At 43.4% G+C, this 17,542-nt stretch overlaps 3 protein-coding genes and 1 pseudogene across 3 annotated transcripts; 2 read left to right on the plus strand and 2 right to left on the minus strand.

Annotated features, from left to right (window-relative positions):
- The first annotated feature begins 66 nt into the window (after positions 1-66).
- On the plus strand, positions 67-575 carry LOC108160525 (annotated as a pseudogene).
- A 5,765-nt stretch (positions 576-6,340) lies between these two features.
- Positions 6,341-7,634, minus strand: LOC108165088. Its single transcript, XM_017301140.2, has 2 exons — positions 6,805-7,634; positions 6,341-6,750 (listed from the first exon to the last, which is right to left on the minus strand). The coding sequence occupies exon 1, from the start codon at positions 7,167-7,169 to the stop codon at positions 6,813-6,815; it is 357 nt and encodes a 118-aa protein (XP_017156629.1). The 5' UTR covers positions 7,170-7,634; the 3' UTR covers positions 6,341-6,750; positions 6,805-6,812.
- A 3,067-nt stretch (positions 7,635-10,701) lies between these two features.
- Positions 10,702-13,497, plus strand: LOC108165087. The gene is made up of 2 exons (XM_017301139.2): positions 10,702-11,401; positions 11,465-13,497. Exons 1-2 carry the CDS (start codon positions 10,795-10,797, stop codon positions 13,414-13,416), a joined length of 2,559 nt encoding a protein of 852 aa, XP_017156628.2. The 5' UTR covers positions 10,702-10,794; the 3' UTR covers positions 13,417-13,497.
- Positions 13,498-15,346: 1,849 nt separating this feature from the next.
- LOC108154713 lies at positions 15,347-16,481 on the minus strand. The gene is made up of 2 exons (XM_017285474.2): positions 15,523-16,481; positions 15,347-15,468 (listed from the first exon to the last, which is right to left on the minus strand). Exon 1 carries the CDS (start codon positions 16,479-16,481, stop codon positions 15,531-15,533), a length of 951 nt encoding a protein of 316 aa, XP_017140963.1. The 3' UTR covers positions 15,347-15,468; positions 15,523-15,530.
- Positions 16,482-17,542: the final 1,061 nt, after the last annotated feature.

Consider the following 17,542-nt stretch of genomic DNA (forward strand, 5'->3'; position numbering starts at 1 on the left):
CAAAGTACCAGGCTATCACACAGCCAGCTGGAGAGCATCTCCGGACTCTTTTACTTGGTAGTTTAGTTTGCATTAAACCTGAATAGACTGCTCGCAAAGAAGTATAATGCTGAGCGCCCCTCACGGCAAGCGTTGTGTTGAGTATTGAGTGAATTTCGAAATCGTGAAACTTCAGTGGGTAAGAATGCCACCGAAAACTGCAAGCGGGAACGCAACCAAGAAGGCTGGAAAGGCACAGAAGAACATCCACATCAACACTACCGACAAGAAGAAGAGGCGCAAGGTCAGGAAGGAGAGCTATGCCATCTATATCTAGAAAGTTCTTAAGCAAGTCCACCCGGACACTGGTGTCTCCTCCAAGGCGATGAGCATCATGAACAGCTTTGTAAACGATATCTTCGAGCGCATTGCCTCGGAAGCCTCTCGTTTGGGTCACTACAACAAAAAGTACACCATCACAAGTCGGGAAATCCAAACGGCTGTGCGGCTACTTCTGCCGGGAGAGCTGGCCAAGCACGCCGTCAGTGAGGGAACCAAGGCCGTCACGAAGTACACCAGCTCTAAGTAAATGCTTTTCACTGCAGCAATATACGAATGTGCGAGTAATTAATCTCTTGGAAGGGCCCAAAATGTTTGTCATAAAGAAATAGAATTTAGCATACTGAGAAACAAATACAAATAAATTTATAGTCTAATTAATATCTTGAATTGGATCTTATACAAATGTACAGTACAGAAGCAGTACATTTACTGCATCGTGATGGACGTCGCTCAAGTAGCTCTGGAACCCGAAGCTTTTAGTACCTCTAGAGTCTAGATCGAACCTTCCTGTGTGATTCTGCTACACATGTGATACTCATATAGCTGTTTGTTCCTCATACAGGGGAGGGAAGGGTGTAATTACCCAAATACAAATACAATACTATTCGGAAAATGGAAGCTACCATTTTGTGGAAAAATTTATTATAGAATTATATAAAGGCACACACCGAAATAGTCGCGGCTTTTCTTGCTAAACATGCCTACAAAAACCCCAAATAAAAGTCTGCATCACTGCAAGCATCTTCGGCGGAATCTTCGACGGATCTCCTGTATGGTGGCACTCAGCCGCAAAGAGTTCCTGGCCTCCGCATTCCTCCGACTTGGACTCCGCGGATCCCCGGATCCCCCTCCTGCTGCCGGTGCTCTGCCCTGATATTCTTTTCTTCACTTACGTCTTGCACCTTTCGTGTGCTTCTGGGTAGGCGGTGAGGGGAGCACGACTCCCTCTGAAGAGAGCATCCGGAGGAGCTTTTGCGCTGGCGCTGTCGGACGCTATTGTGGCGATCATGCGTCCTCTTCAGATTCTCCATGTAGGTTTCTGTATTTTTCGGGTAAGCCATTCTTTAAATTTTTTTCACTTATAATGCCACTAAAAGCGACTACAATTTTTCCAGTTTTTGGTTTAAAACTTAAAATTGTTTAAATGAAAGAATTTTCAAAGACTTTATGAGAGATGATACATTTGACAGGGATCCCGTTTAGAGGGATATATATATGTACTATATAAGAAAACCGTTCAGGCAAGCCTGCAGGCGATTTCCTTTCGAAAGAGGCATTTCTGCAGCCCCTTTCATCGATGGTTGTTTTCTTTATTTTTATCCCCATACGATTTTTACATATTCCGTTTTGCTGATATTCATTCATGTCTCAGGAATAATTCATGTGCGACGTAATACGATCACACAATCAATTATGCCTCGATCTATCATACACACGTCGGCATAAGTATTTTGACAAGCTCTACGCGACGTTTAGCGCTGAATTTTGACGAATTGCTACATGTTACAGCTCTCTTATCTGATTTACCGCTAAGTACATGAATGCATAAAGTATATTGCTAATTATCTTCATAGTTGCATTTTGCGTTTTCTTAATATGCTTCTTATTCTCATTCGTAAGCTGATATTGGCTGGACAAAAGTATTTTGTCAGAACTTCAATTAATTTGCATTGCTCTGCTGGTGATCGAAAGCGAAACCATTGTTACCTATTATCTCAGTTTAGAGATTGTAAATACTGATACAAATTGTTTTCGTTCAATAATTTGTGAAATATGAGTTACACATTGGAATTCAGAGCATCTCTTAAAAATGAAATAATTGTGAAGTTCAACTCTGGTATTTCAGTGCAAAATATCAGTACATTGTAGTATATTTCACGTCAGATAATCTGTTACCAAAAAAAAAACAAATTTAAAATAACCAACACTGGAAAAAATGTTGCACGTTGTGGCAAACCACGACAGACAACTGCCAAGGCAGACACTTTTGTTTTGCGGCAATGTAAACAGGATGTCTTGAAAACTCCTCGATTGGTTGCCAATGAATTGAAGGAAACAGGAAATGTTGATGTCAGTGAACGGACAATACGTAGACGTCTTAAGGAAGCTGATTATGGAACATTCAAAGCTATACTGAAAATAGCACAGCGCAATAAGTTAAAGCGACTTGAGTTTGCCAAAAAATTGACCGGCAAACAATTTTCATTTTGGAAAAATTTGTTATGGAGCGATGAAGTGCTTTTCAGTTTCACGGCTCAAAAAAAAAGTTTTCGTATGCGGACACGTTCAGGTAGCCTACTCGACCGATCCAATACAGTTGGTCCTATATCTAGCGACACTTCGAAAGTAAGATAGTAGGCGTCTTCTGTGAGCGGAAGCGCTCGGGCTAACAAAGCACAGATGAAGCAATCGACCCAAAAAATGTTCCACATGATTGACTTGAGACAGGTCAGGACAGGTCAAGCAAGCCGTCAACAAAGTCATGTCGTGACATGGGCACTCGTTTACTGAAGACTAAACAGTTCCTGGCAAGTTGATAGCGAGGAAGAAACAGCGGTTAAAGCGGACTAGTGCTGCTCTATAATGTTGGGAGTAGGACTGTTTAGTTTCAGTTCTTATTCAAGAGTGTTTATTGGAATCTTTTTGAATCTTAGCCTAGGGTACAATTGTTCTTATGTTTATCGGAGAGCGAGAGTTCTCCCATGCATCTTACGAAGAGAGTACCGCTGCATTAGTATAAGTGCGAGCTGTCTCTGCTTGGGTATATGGAAATGCATGATCAGCATTAAGGGGCTTATTGGAAGATACCCTTAGCCTCAGTATGAGTGCGTTTGGGTTCTGCCTGTGTTTTGGGGAAATGCTTGATCTGCAGTTTGGGCAGCTACTAATCCGCGCTCAAGAGGCACATCATGTTGCCGTTCAAAAGGAATGTTTAACATAAACCATAGTTGTTAATGTCACTGCGTTTATATACGCACTTGTATATCAGTTTATATATATAACAGAGTATTACATATGTACATACATGCGTGGGCTCAATACAGCTCATAAATTGAGATATCTGCAGAAGGTGGAATATACGAGTACGTAATGAGTAATCCCGCGAAAGCGGGAAGAATCAGTTTTGCACACAGGAATTCCAGTTCCTGTTGAACTTGGACAGTGAACCCCTGCAGCACATCGCGACGAACGGTTCTTTCTAAAAGTTGCGTACCGACCAAAACCTCGGAGCTAAGAATGTCCGGCTGTAACCAGGTTTCGGTAAACACAATAACGTGGAATGCACATGCAACACTATCCCGGAAGAGAATACTGAACTTACTACGTAAGCCTCTAACATTCTGATAGGTTACTAAAAGATAAGTTAGTTTTTTGGAAGGGTGGAAGCAGGACGGCCAGATAAGGAAGATGAGGATGGCACATTGGGATGATTTGTAAGAGTTATGGAGGGCCTATTCTTCTTCTTAGCCTTGAACTCCATCACCACCATCTTAAATGAAGCTATCTCCCTGGTACAAGAGAAATTAAACTTCTCCACCTTTAAACCGACGGCTTTTATTATACCCGATACTCAAAATGAGTATTGGGGTATATTAGATTTGTGGTAAAAGTGGATGTGTGTAACGTCCAAAAGGAATCGTTTCCGACCCCATAAAGTATATGTATTCTTGATCAGCATCAATAGCCGAGTCGATTGAGCCATGTCTGTCTGTAAGTCTGTCCGTCCGTCCGTCCGTCCGTCCGTCCCCTTCAGCGCCTAGTGCCCAAAGACTATAAGAGCTAGAGCAACGATGTTTTGGATCCAGACTTCTGTGATATGTCACTGCTACAAAAATATTTCAAAACTTCGCCCCGGCCACTTCCGCCCCCACAAAGGGCGAAAATCTGTGGCATCCACAATATTGAGGATACGAGAAAACTAAAAACGCAGAATCTGAACCAGATCGTATAATTATTATAGCCAGCATCAAGAAAACAATTTCATTTTTTCTCGCCCTGTCTCTCTCTAACACACACGTAGCATAGGCGGCTTTGCTTAGAGTAAAACATTAGCGCCTAGATCTCAGAGACTACAAAAGCTAGAGCAACCAAATTTGGTATCCACACTCCTAATATATCGGACCGAGACGAGTTTGTTTCAAAATTTCGCCACACCCCCTTCCGCCCCCGCAAAGGACGAAAATCTGGGGATATTCAAAAATCTCAGAGACTATTAAGGCTAGAGTAACCAAATTTGGTATCCGCACTCCTGTTAGATCTTACTATAAAACGTGCATCTCAAAATTTCGCCCCACCCCCTTCCGCCCACACAAAGGACGAAAATCTGTTGCATCCACAATATTGAGGATACAAGAAAACTAAAAACGCAGAATCATAGATAATGATCATATATATCAGATTGCTAAATCTGGATCAGATTAGATCATTTTTATAGCCAAAAGGAACAAATCAATTTGCACTGGCTACGCAGCACCCGACGTCACGCTCAGACTGATTTTCTGTCTCTCTCGCACGCACTCCTTGTCGTGTCGTTTAATATTAGCGGCGTCTGCCGGAGGAGAGCCATACTGACTTAGTATCGGGTATAACTGTAGAGTTGCGGTGTCCGCAGCAACTCACAACGTTCCCCCTCGTTTTTCTTTGTATGAAAGCTAAGCTTGTTACATCGTTAGATGTGAGGTCAGGGGCCAGCCGTGAGACAAAAACTTGTCGTTTTGGATGGACACCAGTGGTTTAGGCACCACAGGCCTAGTACCTGTGGTGGCAATATCTGGAGGTCCGGAACGTCTTTTTACTGGTGGGATCGGAATAGATGGGACAGCTAGCGAGCTCTCTGACACCACGGACACGGACGCTACAGACGATCTCCGAGGCGATGAATTTGGCTACCGAATCTGCATCGCCAGCAGTTGTCGTTGCCCTTGGAGTGGCAAACGAAATCAGCTGCTGCACTGCTGCATTAAGAAGCTGCAGATTGCCAAAAATAACAAATAACTGAATAGAATCGAATAATATTTCAAAATAATTAACTATCAGACCAGTGTGGCAAACCAGACAAACGCTAATAGGAGGAGAGGAGAGCAGTTGCAGCAGCAGCTAATAAGAGAGAGAGAGAGAGAGAGCTACTGAACAGAAAGTTACGAGAGCGAGAGAGAAAGAACAGTAATTTAAGTTTAGGTGATAGGGAGAATGTGATAATACAACAACAGCTACAAGACGGGAGCGGGCTGTGATGCAATGTATTGCGTACTCACTGCAATAATACAAACACGACAAACCGGCGCCGAAAAATAAGAATTTCAAATATGTTTTAACACAGATCAAAAGTCAGGCACTCGTGGAATAGACTAGATTTCCAGATTGTAGGCTGGTTAGGAACTTACCTACAGTTTATTTACGAAATTTTTTGTGCAAAACAAAAACAAAAAAAAAACGGAGAGCTCTGGTTACTACGAAAGAGAACGACGACTTTTGAAGACGGTTTTTTCTCCAAAGGAACAACATCAAGGAATTCTTTAAGATCGCCAATCAAGCGAAAGAAGGGATTCGTCAATGAGCAATACAAAATCCTACTACTTAGGAGTTACAAGAAGGAAATACTTAAGGCATAACGAAACTCGTGGAGGACCTTCTGCTCCAGCATCGAGAAAGTACCTGAAACCGCAAGGATCCGGAAACTTCTTTCAAAGCAGCACACCATACAGAGTCAAATAAAGCTAGATGACGGACAGTGGACAGAGGATAGTGAAGAAGCCCTAAAAGCACTAATGGAGGTGCATTTCCCTGGATGCACCGATGAGGATGCCAAGGGTCATCAGGACCTAGCAATCGTTAAACAACGCCCCCCAACAATACGTTAACCATTAAGACAATCCACTGGGATAAAGGCTCCTTTGCGGGCAAACAAGCACCAGAACTGGACGGGACCTTCCCAGCCTTGTTGCAGGTGACCACGTGCAAGTTTCGCACCTAACGCATATATGCATCCATGTATAAAGCATTTTTATTTTGTCCTCGAATCGCGGCAAGCAGCACAGGAAAGATTTCTCATCGGGAATTAAGAATATAAGATATAATCGCATTCGCATCCACACAAGAATCTGTACTATTGGCTCTACAGATATTCTGCTCAAGAAAAGCTCCAAGCTTTAGTGGAATGGAATCATTTCAGAGAAGGTCAAACCGTCTTGGAAAATAAAAAGAGTTACGAACTTAAGATACTAGTAATTTAATGAAAACTCATTGAAAACCACCTTTCAAGAGTAAAGTATTTTTGACTAAAGCGTTCGCCACCTGACCTTTGGGTCTTTGCAACGATAGAACATTTTAGGTGTAACGAGAGGGTGGACGAATTTCCCCGATGGATGTTACATGTTAAGTCTTATAGTTTGATAGTTGTTGGCACAGCCCATGTGGATTATACAGTTTCTGCAAAATACCAGTAATATGTTAATGAATTATGCAAAATGTGAATAGTTTTACCGGAGCTATTAGGATTGACTGATGGCACTATGCACTTGATGGACCAGTTCGCGAGTGTGACGCTCACTAACTAAGTGCAACTCGACCGGGGCACTGAGGAGAACGGAGATCAGTTTGCCAGACATTAGTGGAACGACATTGTTTGGGGGCACTTCAGTGTCCTGCGTCACCGGCGCAGCGTTTTGTTGTTCCATGGCCTCATTTTTCATTTCTGCATTTTCTATGCTTGTGTATACACGGGTTTCCGGACACTTGGGCGGCATGCGGAGACATTGGCAGTAGCTCAGATTGTACAGGAAATACTCCTCGAAGTCTTTGTTGGGTTTCAGCAGCTTCTGGTAGTGCTCCAGGCTTTCCAGATCCATGGGATCTAGTTTACAAGTATCTGTAGCTGTTGTATCTTCTGCTGCTGGTGCTGCTGCTGCTATTGTATCCGTTGTTGCTGTTGTATCTCTCGTTTTTGCCTGCAGCGAGAAAACATTTAGCTAAGTAATCATTAAAGTGGAAATTAATTAAAATGTCTAACAATTTAGTTACAAGGTTAAAGGCACTCTCACACACAGGCGCGCACACACAGACGGGCATACATTTAATGCTCCGCATTAGTGTTTGCCTGTGCGTGTGCGTGTCGGCAAACTTTCAGCTCATTTGTGCTTTGGATCGGTTTACTTTTTACAATTTTCAAATTCCTATCAAATCTTTTGCCTAAAAATGATTTAATTCTTAAAAAACTTTTCTTTACTTTAAATTGTTATTCAACAGTTAGGAGCAATGAAACGAGTAGTTGCACTACCATCTCTGGAATAGATATTGTACCCCTCTGAAAAAGTAAATAAATTCGAATACTTAGAACCAGAGCACGAAAAACATGCTCGACCATGCATTCTATGCTGTCTGCTCACCGAAAGGACTGAGAGAATCTACCCAGACTCGCTCTCTCTGTTGATCGGCGAGAGAAACAAAAGCAGCTCTCTTTCGAAGACTGTCGTTCGGTTATCAGCAGCTGAGCAAAACGAGCCAAGTGGAAGCACTAGGTGTATGTTAGTTGCATTAGGTTTTCGTTGTTGCTTTTCTATTTGCCTGTAAATCGCAGGTAAAGCGTAGATCAGGAAGGGTGAAAGAGGTAAACACACACACATATATACACAAAAAAGGACTTGTGGAAAATTTTGCCCAACGAAGTGCCTCATGAGCAAAAATAGAGCGACAAAATACTCTCGTTGGCTGATCAAAGAGCGCGTTGAGAACAAACGAATTCGACGTATCTTTTCGATTCCGTTTTTAATCGGGTCCGCGGGCAACAGATTTTTTTATGACTGCTTGCAAATTTAATACCATTTTTTTCGAGCCCTGCTTACAACGCTCGAACAAACCACGTTAGAGTTCTTATTCCTTATAGGTCGGATAACTATATCACAAAGCTATAACCCATAAGGATATTAGTTTATGTGTTTCTTCATACCTTTCAATCAGTTTCAATGTACATACATATGTATCATCATAGAAGTCAATGAATCTGCAAGAGTATCTCAAGCTTCGGTTCTCAAAATCTCACCTTTCTCTCTTGTTTGGATTGCAATTCAAATTAATATTGTTGGAGCTGCGCACACACATAAAAACACACACAGGCAGAAACGCCCCATTTGCAGTTAAATACAAAACTTTTCGCCCAAAGTCATCTACAATAAATAGTCTCGAGAGCTCCTTGGAAAGGGGGATTGCGGGGGGTGGACAGACTAGGTGTGTGCGCCTGTGCGGGATATTCTGGGGGCAAGGGAAAGTTCATTAACTTTGTGGCAATTTTGATTTGGGGCGTAATTTAAGCTTTTGCATGGATAAGTTACTTGACTCCAGAGCACAATGATTGATGGCCGTGATTGAGTCGTTTGCTAATATATCCGTATCAGGGAACTATCTTAGTCAACCCATGTCTATGTGTCTTTGATGCGGATTAGCCTCTGGTCATTGCCATTTATTAGTTAAACATCAGGAATCAGTGATGAAAGGGGTCATCAATCAATAAAAGCAATTAACAATGCCTGAACCAGTACATCGTTCTGATTTTTCGAGCTGCTTCAATCATTATCTCTTTTAAAGTTGATCTTGAATCTAGGACTCAATCATTTATGATTACAATCGCTCTCACAGATATCAAACCATAATCTCTAAAACATCATTCGACCACAGATCAATCAACATTACATCCGCATTACATTCCTTTCACGCTGAGCGTCAATTCAATCAGATGGCAATCAGTCGCGCATCATTGCCAATCAATTTGGCGCTTAGTGGAATTGATTCAATTCTTTCATTCAGCACTCACTTAGCATACACTCGACATTCATTACAGAGACACTGGTGTCACTTTTTGCCCCCCACAGAAGCGGATTTATTACGGTTAACAATGGGCCAAGTATTCTTTATTAAAATACGTCCGGAGGTGTGGGCGGTTGGCCACCCTGTGTTGTGGTTGCCGTGGTTCGGGGATGCTGGTTGGTGACTGGCGGTGCCTCCAATGAATAACAAAAAAAACGAGGGGGAACGTTGTGAGTTGCTGCGGAGACCGCAACTCTACAGTTATACCCGATACTAAGTCAGTATGACTCTCCTCCGGCAGACGCCGCTAATATTAAACGACACGACAAGGAGTGCGTGCGAGAGAGACAGAAAATCAGTCTGAGCGTGACGTCGGGGGCTGCGTAGCCAGTGCAAATTGATTTGTTCCTTTTGGCTATAAAAATGATCTGATCTGATCCAGATTCAGCAATCTGATAGATATGGTCATTATCTATGATTCTGCATTTTTAGTTTTCTCGAATGTGCAATATTGTGGATGCAACAGATTTTCGTCTTTTGTGGGGGCGGAAGGCGGTGGGGCGAAATTCTGAGATATACGTTTTATAGTAAGATCTAACAGAAGTGCGGATACCAAATTTGGTTACTCTAGCCTTAATAGTCTCTGAGATTTGTGGATGCCCCAGATTTTCGTCCTTTGCGGGGGCGGAAGGGGGTGTGGCGAAATTTGGACACAAAACGGTCAACAGGAGTGTGGATAACAAATTTGGTTGCTCTGGCTCTTATAGGTTCTGAGATCCTTGAACTCATATTTTGCAATTGACAAAACCGACCATGAAACCTGTGTGTTAGAGAGAGACAGAGCGAGAAAGAATGAAATTGTTTTCTTGATTCTGGCTAAAATCATTATACGATCTGGTTCAGATTTTGCACTGTAGAAGATATGGTCATCTTCACCGATTCTGCGTTTTTGGTTTTATCGTATCTTTAAAAATGTGGATGCCACAGATTTTCGTCCTTTGTGGGGGCGGAAATGGGCGGGGCGAAGTTTTGAAATATTTTTGTAGCAGTGACATATCACAGAAGTCTGGATCCAAAACATCGTTGCTCTAGCTCTTATAGTCTTTGGGCACTAGGCGGTGAAGGGGACGGACGGACGGACGGACGGACGGACAGACGGACAGACAGACAGGGCTCAATCGACTCGGCTATTGATGCTGATCAAGAATATATATACTTTATGGGGTCGGAAACGATTCCTTCTGGACGTTACACACATCCACTTTTACCACAAATCTAATATACCCCAATACTCATTTTGAGTATCGGGTATAAAAATCCCAACATTCGTGGAATTTTGATTGTTTTTTCGGTTGTTCATGAAGGGAAATTTTTCTGAAAATGACGATGTGAAAAATGTACATTAAAATGCATGACTTTTTCCATATTTGGACGAGGCAGGGATTTTATATGTGTTTTTTAATGCCGAAGGGAATTAAAATTGTGGGGTGGGTTATGATATTCCAAGAAAAAAACATATGCAAAAATTGGATCAAATATCCATTCCTTCAGTTTTAACTAGCAATGTAGCCCTGATATTAAAGTCATCACTGAATGGATTACATCAATCCCCTCATACGAGCATACTAAACAAACTCGTATAGATTAGAACTTAAAAAAAACTTCTCTCGATCTATGGACAAACAAGCCAACAATTATTGCTTAGATTTTGCTAAATTCTACGAGGCCAGGAGTGCAAAAATGAAACCGGTTGGCTCATTCCTCAAAGTTGCAGACATGAATCAACGGACAAGCGACAGCAATGCAGCGATAGACGAGGAGGTGTCACAACAGGACAAGTGCACGGCCCGAGGGATGGGAGGTGAAATGTTGACTCAAGCCTATCTAGAGGAGCTAAAATGGTCAATGGAGAACCTTTCTATGCAGCAACAGCAGAAGCCTTCCATTCAGGACCAGACCCAGGCTCAGAAGCGTATGTGCGCGCAAAGATCCTGCTGTGGTATGCACCGTAGCTATCATCCAGGCGATTACCTAGCAAAACAGCCACATCAGTGCCAGAAGTATCATAAGAATTTTGATCAGAGTCCACGCAAGCAACAGCAGCCTTCTCAGGATCCTCAACAACAGCAGCCGAAGCAGCAGTATCTGGAACAGACATGCCAGACTCCTCCCATACCTAAGCAGTGTCTTCAAACTTCGTATCCGAAACTTCCTCAAGAACAGGCACAGCGCAATGACAGCCCGACAATGAAAGCATCTTCAATAAGCTCCAGCTCCAAAGGTATGAACGTCCTATTTCGGTGTCCTTCTCGACTAAATGTTTCCTTTCTGACGGAAAATCCAGAGCCCTCCAATACAGCAGTTGGCCAACCGTCTTCATGCTTGAGCAATACGGATGAGGCGAATTTCGCTGAAAATACCGATGAACGTGATAAAAAGACATCAAATATGTACATGGAATTCCTCGCTCAGCACTATTCGCATCAGCAACAGCACTCAAATAAGCAGTATCAGCCGGATTTAAATCAGAATTCCCCTCAGCGCAATCAAAGCCAGAAAAGAGCACCGATAAGCAAAACTACAGACGTCCTATCCCCGCGTCCTCAGCAGTACGGTCCACAAAAGCCAAAGATGCTTTGTAAGAACACGGACGTGATAGACTTTGACAAAGATTTAAAAGGATTTGATAAAAACTCATCACACATGGAGTATGCCCCTAAACTGTGTCAGAGTCCACCGCATCAGGATCATTATCAAATGATGTCACCGTCACGTCAGAAGATCGGAAAACAGCAAGCTAAGCACATCCAATTGTCGCCTCCTCATCAATACAGTTGTCTTATTGAGCCGGATAAGTGGGGCGGAGAGATTGGTGGGGAACTTCTCGCTAAGAACTCGGACATTCTTACATCAACATCCTTGAGCGAGATCTCCGAGAAGAATTGCGAGGATTCCACTGTAAAACAAAAACGATATAACAAATGCGGAAGGTGTAGTGACGAGAACGGCACGAACAGCACCTCCACGGGAACGACCGTGATCACTGTGAAGAGCAGGGACGAGCTGCGTTCCATGGTCCGGAACGAGATTGAAATTCATTCGGTGTTCGGTGAACTGTCTGATACTGTGGTCTCTCATTTGAAGGACTATTTGTGCGGGCTGTCAACAACTGACGATGTTCCCCCGCCCAAGAGCCAGTATAAGGATAGCCAGTGTACAAATGCACCCAGGAATTCAGCCATAGATAATGTCCTAGATACCAAGACGCAAGAGTCATATCAAACCCAAAAGAAAGCATCGTTCGGCAAAGGCATACCCAAAGCTCAAGAAGTCCGAATGCCGCAAAATCCAGGATTAGCCAGAGAAAGTGCCGGAGAGTTCCAGTCTATGAGCACACTGTACAAGAGCATGGAGTATGTTCCTAAACAGGGCTTGCTTCAGTATCCTACTCAGCGTACGTATCAGGATCTTACCAAGGAGCAGACACAGAAGTCGGAGCGGCGCGCTTCGTATCACAAGAACCAAAAGCCACATTCCTATCGTACCTTCAAGCTGGAGGCAAAACAGAACTCTCAACAGAAGCAGCCTCCAAATCAGCAGATCTCGGACTTTCCTCCATTCGCATGCTTCAGCGATATGCCTGAGGATGATTCCAAAGAGTCTAATTTCGAAGTGGATAAGAAGACACTCAACAAGCTCATGGAAGGTTCCCCAAAGGACAAACTCAAACACAGGCTGTCCGGTGACGAGCATGATGTGTTTTCCATGGCTAGTAGCAGCTCGGTATCGTCTTCGATCAGTGCGAAGAGCGGGGACGAGCTGCGTGCCATGATCTGGGACGAGATGGACGGTGATCAAAAATCTATGCGTAGTCAATTCTCAAGGACTACCAATGCCACGTCGACAAAGCCACGACATAAGAATGTAGATGAGAATTTGTCTATCTTTTCAGACTTGAGTCAGCCCAGAGATGACGGAAATCAGAATATGAAGGAAACAATGTCCAAACATCCAAACATCGCTTCCCTCCCGAATTCGGCCATAGATGTTAATGCGCCCGCCACTGATTCATTTAAGGGTTCGAAAACAGATGAGCTGCCACAAGTGGAGTGCAGTATGAGTATAGATGATTTAGTGAACTGCAAGGTTATCACTCCCATGATCATGAAGATACACAACAATTATATGACCTCTATGCAGGATGCGATGCAGCTCATGAAGTATCTGGAGACGGTGCCGCGCCTTGTCGGTCAAATTTACAAGGATAACATTACGTTGGAACAGAGGAAACTCTAAACATTTTTAAGGGCACTTTTGATTCAATGATACCTTTTTATATATTTTATAATTATTGCATTAAATAAACAAAATTTCACAATACCAAGTAGAAATCTCTTTTAATTCATATTCGCGATTCGGTAAATACTTATGACAATTAAAGGAAAATCTTGGGCGGTGTGCTGCTTTTCAGTCCATCTTTTCAAAATATCGCCCCGCTCTCTGCCGCCTCCCTCACACGATGATAATCTACAATATTGATGAAACGACAGAGCAAGAGAAAGCTATGGAAGGAAGTCCGTTAGATTATTTCTCCTGCCGATCTAAGAACATTGCAATGGCTTACGGAGAAAACTCCAAACCAGGAGAAGACACAGAAACCATATCACAGATCTGTCCGGGTGCAGCGTTCCAGTGATCAAGCCGAACTTCTACCACAACAGCCACATCAGCAGCAGTACGATCAGAATCATCCTCAACAGTCGAAAACGTATCGCAAGAATTATCAGAACTCCGCCAAGCAGCAGCAGGTGCAAAAGAATAAGGATCGGTATCCAAGACCTTCTCCCACGCCCTTTAGGCATCATTCAGAGGAGCAGTACCCAAAGACTACGTATCATAATTCTCCAAATCAGCATCAAAATCCTCCTCAAGAGCAGCGTCAGCATTCTCAACAGCCGTACTATGATCAGACAGAACAAAGTCCTGCCAAAATGATGCACAGTAAACAGCAGACGAAATACCAGAATGCCCCTACGAAGGACTATCCTCCACAGAAGCCGTCTAAAGAACAGTAATTTAATGAAAACTCATTGAAAACCACCTTTCAAGAGTAAAGTATTTTTAACTAAAGGGTTCGCCACCTGACCTTTGGGTCTTTGCAACGATAGAACATTTTAGGTGTAACGAGAGGGTGGACGAATTTCCCCGATGGATGTTACATGTTAGGTCTTATAGTTTGATAGTTGTTGGCACAGCCCATGTTGATTATACAGTTTCTGCAAAATACCAGTACTATTTTGATGAATTATGCAAAATGTGAATAGTTTTACCGGATCTATTAAGCCATCCTACAGAAGAAATAGGAACAACTTTTGAGCACTGTCGATGCTGATATTTTTTGGATGGAATCGCGGTGCAAGCTCATCCACAGACGGACAAAGTTTAATGAGAAGATAAAGCGACAACCAACTGACGGACAACGAAGGAACAACCCGTATTTAACTAATAGTCCAACGAGAATAATAAAATGAATGATAGTGCAGCCATGTGAGTCCCAAGGATTACAGACCGATAAGCTATACCTTCTTTCTCCTAAAAACACTGGAAAAGCTGTAGGATTTGCCCGTCAGGAGTGTGGTAGGGGTACTGATGTCAACTGATGTCAACCAACATGTCTACACCAAGGGAAAAATGTGGAGACGGCACTTTACTCGTTAGTAGCCACCATCGAGAACGCCCTTCACAATAAAAAGTACGCACTGAGAGTATTTGTTGTCATCTCCCCCCACTATCCGGATAACTAAGGGCCATACTGGCTTATGCGTGGCCCCGTTGAGGGCCGTATGGGTTAACCTAACCTAACCTAAGTAGCTGCACGTTTCGCACCTAAGGCATATATATAGCATACATGTATAGAGCATTGTCATCTTGTCCTCGAATCGCGGCAAGCAGCAAAGGAAAAATTTCTAATCGGGAATTAAGAACATAAGATATAATCGCATTCGCATCCACACAAGAATCTGTACTATTGGCTCTACAGATATTCTGCTTAAGAAAAGCTCCAAGCTTTAGTGGAATGGAATCATTTCAGAGAAGGTCAAACCGTCTTGGAAAATAAGAAGAGTTACGAACTTAAGATACTAGTAATTTAATGAAAACTCATTGAAAACCACCTTTCAAGAGTAAAGTAGTTTTGACTAAAGGGTTCGCCACCTGACCTTTGGGTCTTTGCAACGATAGAACATTTTAGGTGTAACGAGAGGGTGGACGAATTTCCCCGATGGATGTTACATGTTAAGTCTTATAGTTTGATAGTTGTTGGCACAGCCCATGTGGATTATACAGTTTCTGCAAAATACCAGTAATATGTTAATGAATTATGCAAAATGTGAATAGTTTTACCGGAGCTATTAGGATTGACTGATGGCACTATGCACTTGATGGACCAGTTCGCGAGTGTGACGCTCACTAACTAAGTGCAACTCGACCGGGGCACTGAGGAGAACGGAGATCAGTTTGCCAGACATTAGTGGAACGACATTGTTTGGGGGCACTTCAGTGTCCTGCGTCACCGGCGCAGCGTTTTGTTGTTCCATGGCCTCATTTTTCATTTCTGCATTTTCTATGCTTGTGTATACACGGGTTTCCGGACACTTGGGCGGCATGCGGAGACATTGGCAGTAGCTCAGATTGTACAGGAAATACTCCTCGAAGTCTTCGTTGGGTTTCAGCAGCTTCTGGTAGTGCTCCAGGCTTTCCAGATCCATGGGATCTAGTTGACTGGCGGCGCAGTCCAGCTTCAAGTGCATGCTGAGAAAGTAGTTGAACAGCTCGTCCACCAGATCGATGAACAACAGTATGAGCTTGTAAAAGGCATCGCCCATGATGAAAGGCGTCTCCTCCTCGAGATTCAGTTTCTTGCATTCGCGCCTGCAGGCCAGGACATACGACCGCAAGGACTGAATTACGCACCACTGGCTCTTGTTGGAGCTGACGATGACGTTGTAGTGTAGGTAGTACTTCTGGATAATCTCCTCCTTCGGCTCCACGTCATACAGCTGCGTGCACTCAGAGCTCGCGTCCACCTCCATGGCGATCCTGTACCGCTGGATGAGTTCCCATAGCGTCGAGGCCGCTATCGCTTGCAGTTCCATCTCCTTCTTAAAATTCTCGAAGATGTGGCGATACTTATTCTCCACCAAGAGCAAAGCACTCAGCACTGTTCCCTCCACGCTCTCATCCATTGTGTCCAGCTTATGCAGAGCTGATTGGACGCCGCTCTCGGTGGTTGTGAGGCGCGAATGCGAACACGGAGTCACCGGAATGGTTATTATATTCAGAGCCTTAATATTGCACTCCATTTTTGTTTGATTGTTATATGTCTATTCGAGTAGTTGACATCTGAAGTTGGCTTGAAGTTCCATGCAATCGTTCGTTATCCTTCCTACTGATGACTCCATCTGCCGATATCTCCACTGCTTCATCCAGTCTATGGGTGAGTGTCGACAGCTAGCATCGTGGCCAAATTCGATATATGTTGCTGGCAGACAAACGACACTGCCACGTGGCATACGTTGCGTGTGAGTGACGGGGAGCAGACGTCCCTTCTAGGCGCTGGTTGCCGGTCCCGCCTCTGGTCCCTGGCATTATTAGTACGCAATATGCTAAGTGTACTAAAAATATCGCTCTCGTCGCTTCTGACGCGTCACAAACTGGTTTTTTATATAGAATAAGTTTACAAATCAGCTATTGCTTGAGCCCCTGCCTCTTCTGCTGGCTGCTCCTGCAAATGTTCTGATGATGCTCCTGTTGCTGCCACAGATTATGCGGCATGACATGCAAGCGTTCACCAGTTTACTGTGTGTTGGGTTGTAATGAGTTCCCAGCTACAGAAAAGAGAGCAAAGACCTTGAGCCAGGACACACAAATAGGACACAGAAAGAGAGAGAAAGAGAAATGAAAGCCATTCTACAGAAGAAAAAGGAACAACTTTTGAGCACTGTCGATGCTGATATTTTTTGGAGGGGATCCATGTGTCCACAGACGGACAAAGTTTAATGAGAAGATAAAGCAACAACGAATTAAAACTCAAACAGAGAACACGAATTGCAATGCAATTTTCGTTGTTCAGAGGACTTGCTATGAGTTTTGGAAGGAACCATCCGTATTTAACTAATAGTCCAACGAAAATAATATAAGAACTCACCCGGGCGGATGGCAGCCAACAGGAACGCAAATATATTCCTTCGAAAATCCTCTAGCTGAACCCTCCACGAGGGTGCCGGCTGGTCAATGGCCTCTGCATTATCTCAGATAAGAGTAATGCACTGTCGCTAGCGAAGAGCGAAGGTCTTTGATCGTGGTAAAAGCGGTAAAATTTGGTAAAAGCGGCACTCAGAGGAACACCTCAGGGTGGAGTGAT

Source organism: Drosophila miranda, chromosome XL, assembly GCF_003369915.1.
Source record: "Drosophila miranda strain MSH22 chromosome XL, D.miranda_PacBio2.1, whole genome shotgun sequence".
Taxonomy (NCBI): Eukaryota; Metazoa; Arthropoda; class Insecta; order Diptera; family Drosophilidae; genus Drosophila; species Drosophila miranda.